We start from the raw sequence: 7,613 nt of genomic DNA on the forward strand, positions 1-7,613 counted from the left end.
CAAAAAATTATATTCCTTTAGAAGCATTCTTTTATTTTGATGATGTGTTCTATTGCCCAGAGATGTTTGTGAAGATGATTGAAGAACATGAAATTAGCTTAGAGAAGTGGGTAATTTGACATACTGTCCATGCTCAATAACTTATCTATAACGAACTTAAGCATCAGCCTTTTATCTTGAAAGACATTATGAAGAGAGCTATTGAATTTGTTTGTTGCCAGTATGGAGCCAATTACATTCTATGGCGAAATGTGAGCCTATTCAAAGACGTTGCCACTCACAAATATTTATTTTGGTACCCATCAAGAGAGTCGGTGATCTCTTTAATTTGTGGTATTAGACTTTGCCGCACCCTCTTATTTTGTGGCTACCGATGTCAGTTACTGAGAGAAAGGGTAATTTAAAATTATCTTTCTTAATTTAGCTCCTAGCCTTTATAGAGTTTTGTTGGTTTGCGTCGTCTTGTGACGTGAGACCTGCACCCATTTACTTTGATCTAGCACACACGGTTGATATTAAGGGTGTAAGTTTGGCCTTGATGGCCTAAACCTGCCTTGGCCTATCTTAAGCTTGAACGAGGTTTGTGCTAAAAATTCTGGCCCCGAGGATGAATCAAGGTTGATTTAGGGTGGTAGGTTAGGAGTGGTTAAGTTAGGTTTGAGTGCCCAATTTTTTGTTGGCCTGGTTAGGCTTATAGGGTAAGGCTACAGTACTTAGGATGAAGATTGGGATCTTACAAAGCTGGAACCCAACCTTACCCTAATTGCAGCCCCGTATGACATACATAGGAGGACATCACCTATCATTGTGATCTTGCAAAGGTATAAGAAAGCAAGGGGAAAACAGCCCCCGACTAATTTATTACTAATGTATCCCGTATTTGTAAAATTACTAATCCAACCAACTGCTATAATACTAATGCCCCCTACGAAGCCGTAGTACGATGATGTGGCATCTCCATATTTAAAATTCCAAAATACACTACTATCCTTACAACCCCTTGTCAAGTTACGATACCCAATTAATTGTAGAGAAAAAATAATCATAACGTTTACTCTAAAAAAATCACCAAAATAAAGAAATAATAATTGAATAAAATTAAAATAGAAACCGAAGAGGAGGGAAGATAGAATTCAACTCAAATTTGGAAACAAATATCACCACCATTAACCATCCGGCAAGATTGTGGCAAGGGGGTAGTAAAGGAAAACAAACCCCAGGGGAGGGTACGCGTTCCAATATAAAAGCACCGCCCCCCCAAAAAAAATGGGTCCTCCCACGAGCTAGAGGAGAAGGGGGAAACCAAATCAAAGAATTTTGTCAATTTCTTTAATTCAAATAAAAAGTCAGTGAAGGTGGAAAACCAATATTTTTAATTCAAAATAAATGAAGTTAGGGTAAAATGACATGAATCGGTTTATAAATGGGGTAGTATCGTTTGATTTCTTAATTTTAATGAAGGACAAAGTGGACATACAATTCAAACTTAACGGCTACTTACACCGTTATAAGGAAGGGGCAACGATAATTTTGTAAAGAACGGGGTTTTATTAGTATAAAATCAAGTCGGGGGACAACGTTTATCCAAGCTATAGTGTGGTAACGCAGATGCTGGCGTATCCTTCTCCAAGAAGATGTATATCATACCCCAAAAAATTAAAAACTTGTTGGATGAAGAATAAGAAAGTTGAAAACCAACGAGAAGGTCAAGAGTTCATCTTCACTTTTATTCTCAATGACTATAATCAATATGTTCTTCATCTTCTCATCCACTGGTTTTATTACGTAGTTCTCAAATCCTAATTGAACAGTGAAAATTATATTAATGGATCAGTAGAAAGAAAAAATTTCCCTTGGACTTACAACATTATGCCTTTCAGAAGAGTTGGGACCCGCGCAAGGAAGGGTGCGCGAACGGCACGGATGGACGGATGAATTTGAAAACCCAAACCAAACCAACCGACCAAAACGGCGGATGAAACGGAATAAAAAGCGGATGAAACGGATAAAACGGTATGGAAAAACGCACGGCGGATACGGGCGGGTCGGAGCGCCCTGGCCCTCTTCTCGTTGTCACGAATGGGATAGGGAACAGACAAAGCTAGAAGGATGGGGAAGAAGCCACAAGCGAAGCAAGCAAAGCGCGAAAGCGAGCCGCAACAGCCAGACACAAAACCCAAAAGAGCAACATTAAACATCCAACGCGCGCAACCAAGGAGAGGGAACCCAAGACCCAACACACAGAGCACCAGCCCCGGAGCAAGACGACTACACCAGCCACGCAAACGAAAAGAAAGGGAGAAAAAAAAGATCATAACAGAAGCACCCAAGAAAAAACACCCAGCTCCCAACGGCGGCCACGGACTCGCCGACAGGAGGGACCCGAGAAAGTTAGGGTAAACAAAGGGAAACCGGATAGGACGGAAAGGAACGCGGAAGGGCGGACGCGGAGACGCGGACCAAATCAAAAATCGCGATTTGGAACCACGGGGTTTAAACGGGGGCGGTTTAACGGTTTTTTAACCAAATTAATGGATCAGTAGAAAGAAAAAATTTCCCTTGGACTTACAACATTATGCCTTTTAGAAGAGTTGGGATCCTCTTTGCGTCAAGGTAGAGGATCATGCTCCCCTAATATTAGTGGAAGAGTTGGGTTTACATCTTACCCATAAAGTGGAGGAGTGTGAAGAGAGCATAATCCCCTATTCATTGGAATAGTGAATCTAGACTTAGCAATGTGTGGCAATTGTAATCCTTGATCCTAAATCGTAAGAGAGAAAGATTGAGTGGGACAAATGTCAAAAAACAGCTAGCCTTGCATGGGGGTGTAGTTTACCATATGAAGAAGGAATATGCTACCAGAATGTACCACAAAAGAATACTAATCACGCATCCTATTAAAACCTTAATATCATGAAGTAATCCCGCTGTCTTTTGTGCAATAGTTAATAGATTGTTTTAAAAATATCTTTTGGGTTTTATAATTATTATTGGTAGTATTGCGTATGATGAACTTATCAGGAAGTTTGATTATATAAACTTGTTCTCCCTTTTTCCTGTTGTGGGTTCGACAATCCATCCACAATTCAGATGGATTCTAAGCTCTGCAATTGGATTGAATTAATCCTGTTTCCATTATATATAGATATTTTAATTAAAAAAAAAAAGAGAAAAAAACTAAATCTTATGGATAAGGGTAGATCCATGACTTAGCATCGGGAGGGGCCAAACAAAGATTACAATTTTTTTTTTCTTCTCTAGTTGAAAAAAAAAAATTCTATTGTGAAGAATGGCAAGAGGAGCACGATCAAAGCATCAAGAAGCCACAAAGTGATAGAAGGCGAATTTGTCTTCCTTCGCAAAAGATAGGGCCTGCCTAGCTAAAGAATCTGCCATATATGAAATTGACCAACACGAAGAACACTAAAGAAAAGCCTTACAATCTCCACAACAGTCACCACCTTGGAGGGCCAAGGTATGCTCAAAGCCTTGCAAAGGAGATTCACCAACTGAAGACAATCAGACTCAAAAATAACATCCTTAGACCCACATCACGAGTTGCTATCATCCCAAGTCTGAGCAAATCAGGTACCCACCTGCTTTCCCAAATCTAAGTATTGAACACATTGACTATTCTGTTATTTAGGCCCAACTTCTCTCCCCTTCAAAATAATTTGCGAAGCCTAAGATGGTAAAGATCCTTTACGGGCCTCCAGGAAATTAGAGTTGGGGAAATAAATTGACTTAATGAAATTGACCCTATAACTATTAGGATTTTTCCAAAGCCTCCAGTCCCCTTTACAAGTAAAGCCTGATTATGCAAATGAGGGTCTCAAAAGCCCAGCCTTCCTTGTTCCTTAGATTTACACAACCTTGTTCATGAAGTCCAATGCATTTCATGCCTTCATTGGGCCCACCCCAATAAAAATTAGATAAATCCTCCTTGATTTTATCTAGCACACCACAAGGGAGAGTGAAATGGACCTGGCATATGTAGCCATAGTTGACCCAGCCAATTTGATGAGGAGTTCATGGCCTACTTGAGTTAATAACTTATGTTTCCACCTTTGAACTAATTACGAAGAAACGGAGGAGGAAGGGAAGGAAAGATTGCTTGGGAATGGAGAAAGTTGTATAGTATATAGGGAAGCAAAGGAGGGACTCATGGAGATGTTGAGGAAATAGGGAAGCACGAGAGTTTCAACAAAGAAACAGTGAAGTCAATTTTCTTTTCACTTTGAATAGAGAAATATTATTTGAGGATTATAACATATTTGATTATCACAGTCATATGCACACTTTAATTCAATCTGATTGTAATTTTATCTAAAATATTCATGACAACTTAATTATGAAGTGTTGGTTTTTACCAAATGAACTAACTCCTTAAGATATGATCGCGAAATGTTATGTTCAATCATACAATAACACAAATCAAGCCTCTAGATATAATCCATCAAGCAGGACACACCTTCGGTGAATTTCACTAGCACTTGCCATTCTCTCACCTGCACATAGAAGAAATCTAAGAATAAATTACTGAAAATCCATAAATATAGAGTATAATGACATGTCAATAAAAGATCACCTTGTCACTAAGCTAAGATCATCATCAGTTACACTAGAACTCATCTCCATTTCAAAAGTTGCATCAGTAGAACTTGTCCATGGTTCACCTAGAAAAGGTTCAGTCTCTTGATTATGATGTGTCGATGATTGTTCATAGAACATCTTCAAGGAATCAAGCTCTTTTGCAACTTCCTTCATTGTTGGCCTATCTTCCCTTTTATCCTTTAGGCAGTCTCTTGCAAGTTCAGCGACTGCCAATAATTGTTCTCTCTTCCCATCAATTAATATTTTGTCATCAATAATATGAAAAAGATTCCCATCTTTCATTGAAGACAAAAAGTATGACACCAATGTTGTACAATTCCCAGATTCTTCATATAAAAGTGGTTTCTTTCCAGTCAAAAGCTCCAATAGAACAACTCCAAAACTATAAACATCACTTTTATCAGTTAGCTGGCCTGTAGGAAGACATTCTGGGTCTAAGTATCCATGAGTCCCTTGAATCTGTGTCATCTTTTGAGTTTCATCCAAAGGAACCAATCTAGAAGCTCCAAAATCAGATACCTTAGCCCTATATTTATCATCCAATAATATATTTGAAGACTTGACATCTCTATGAAAGATAGGTATTGCGTGAGAAGAGTGTAAATACGCTAGAGCATCGGCCGTTTCTGCAGCAATTCTTAAACGATTTCCCCATGAAAGACTAGGTGTTTGATTCTTCCTATGGATATGTTCAGAGAGGGTTCCATTAGAAATGAATTCATAAACCAATAATGGAACCTCAATCTCTAAGCAACAACCCAAAAGCTTCACCACATGCCTATGATTGATTTGAGAGAGGATATCAACCTCATTTATAAACTGTATAATCTGGCCTTTGTCCACAATTTTGGATTTCTTAATGGCAACTACTTTGCCGCTTGATAAGATTCCCTTATAAACTCTACCAAATCCACCTTCGCCAATTATTTGACTCTCATGGAAGTTACCAGTTGCCTTTTTTAATGCCTTACTAGAGAAAATTTTGGCAACATCTTTTGCCCCTTCCTTTGAAGCAATTTGTTGCTGCAATAACAGACCTCCATTTTGATTGAAGAATTTTTCTCTTTCTCTACGCTTTCTTTGAATTGCCCAATACAAAAACAAAACTAAAGCAGATAAACCCACAAAACCTGCACCGGTACCTACATGCACAAAGTTAGATTTAGATATATAGTAATCTTAGGCATTGAGGATTTATAACAAATAATTACCCATTTTGGATTGGGATTGAATAAAATAACAGGACTTTTGATTGGTTCTATTTCCTCCTTTGTTATTTTACGGTTTGAATCTCTTACATTTTCCAATTCAAGTCACAGTAGATTGAAAATAAATCCGAGTTTACTTGATAAATTAGTAAGTCAGACAGTTGGGTGGCCTACAAGCTAAGCTTATCTGATAAAAATATTCCTCTGGAAAGGAGGATTTCATGAAACAACCATGCAAGAAAATTATCTATAAATAAAATTACCTGCAACAATTTTTATTACCAGCATGCGTTTCATGTCTTTAGTACAGCCAGAACCATGAATCGCACTATTGCCATCAACATATAGCATTCCATCGCCACGGTAGCCTTCTCGACATTGGCAGGTATAGTTCCCATAGGTATTAATGCATATAGCATTCGGAGCGCAATAATTGTTGTTCCAATCTTCACACTCATTTTTGTCTTCATCAAAACCATACCACATCACAAGAATGACGAAAAGCTGTTAGCTACTGTAACGAAGTCTAGATGCACGACTAACAACAACAAACTTAGGACTCAAGAAAATATAAGATACTACTTACCTTGGCATCCTTGATCAGGGAGATAAGGGTTGCCTTCAAAACCATCCTTGCAGGTACAATTGTAGCCAGGGGCATTGGTTGATTTGGAGGGATAGCTATTTGGTCCGCAAGTGTCATTGCCAATCGCCCAGTCCAACACAAGTGGGATCTGTGATCTGTCAAATTTCTTTCTTGAAAGATGTGATGATTTAAAGGTGAAGGATTCATAATCACCTATGAAAGCAAAGCTGCAAGGGTTAAACTTCCAATTCAAACTGTTGCTAACTTGACTGCCAAGAGTCACAACAAAATTTTTGAGACCCAAAGGTACTGAGGTCTGGCAACAACCAATTCCAGAGCAAGATCCATTGATCACACTATCCAACTTATCACACAATGATATGCACCCACTAGTGAAATTTGCGTTATCTCCGCCAAAATTTGAATCTAAGAAGGCAACGGTGTTGCAACCTATGCCTATGAGCTTATTGCGGGTGGTTGAGAACCTGAACGGTAAATCTGCCACGCTATATCCAAAATATGAACCTTGTGTTTGCCTTCCTGTGTTATCGAAGCATTCAGTAGAAGCATACAAGTCACCCAGAATGAAATGAGCTTCCAATAATGATATCTCCAGAACCTCCGTGAGATTTGCATAGTAGGGTTTGAGGGTACCACTCCTAGCATCGCATGTGATTTTGTAGTTCGGATCGCTGAAGCAACCTTCCCTGAGGCCAAAAGGATACGGTATGTCTACATCTCCACATTTGCTGTCGCAACCCGGCAAGGCTAGTGGTGGAACTGCCGTGGCTATTTCTACAAATGAAAAAAGAAATAGCAACACCAGAAGATTCAGAACGATGGCTAGGCTTATGATTTCCATCATGATCTTCAACAGAAATGCTAAAAAACCAAATCTGTATCTAAATATTCGTTACATAACCTGCTAGTACTAGTTCTTCCACTGCTTCTTCTTGCATTCTTTTGATCTTGGAGAAGAGAAGAATAGGTGGTATGCATATCTTTCTTTCTATTATTATTTTAATTTTTCTTTCATCTATGGACCACACGGATGAAAGGGGGACAGGATGTAAGTGATGGAAGCTCAAATCCAAAACTTACTGCATCTAAGATATGCGTTGTTCAATGATTTATTAGTCCATTTTGTTCAATGCGTTTGTTCAACGATTCATTAGGCAAGAAATTCTAGATAATTACGATGGAGC

The 7,613-nt window shown here is 38.7% G+C and overlaps 1 protein-coding gene across 2 annotated transcripts; it reads right to left on the bottom strand.

The window, feature by feature from the left end:
- Window positions 1-4,155: 4,155 nt before the first annotated feature.
- Window positions 4,156-7,385, bottom strand: LOC149016333 (wall-associated receptor kinase 5-like). Of its 2 annotated transcripts, XM_089157482.1 has the most exons (5): window positions 7,331-7,369; window positions 6,409-7,203; window positions 6,086-6,286; window positions 4,589-5,756; window positions 4,156-4,508 (listed from the first exon to the last, which is right to left on the bottom strand). In XM_089157482.1, the coding sequence occupies exons 1-5, from the start codon at window positions 7,365-7,367 to the stop codon at window positions 4,505-4,507; spliced, it is 2,205 nt and encodes a 734-aa protein (XP_089013608.1). In that variant the 5' UTR covers window positions 7,368-7,369; the 3' UTR covers window positions 4,156-4,504. The 2 variants fall into 2 exon arrangements, with proteins under 2 accessions (XP_089013608.1, XP_089013607.1); XM_089157481.1 differs by having other exon boundaries at window positions 6,409-7,385.
- Between the last annotated feature and the right edge of the window lie 228 nt (window positions 7,386-7,613).

This window comes from Hakea prostrata, chromosome 5 (genome assembly GCF_041222555.1).
Source record: "Hakea prostrata isolate BN-2017 chromosome 5, UWA_Hpros_2, whole genome shotgun sequence".
NCBI lineage: Eukaryota > Viridiplantae > Streptophyta > Magnoliopsida > Proteales > Proteaceae > Hakea > Hakea prostrata.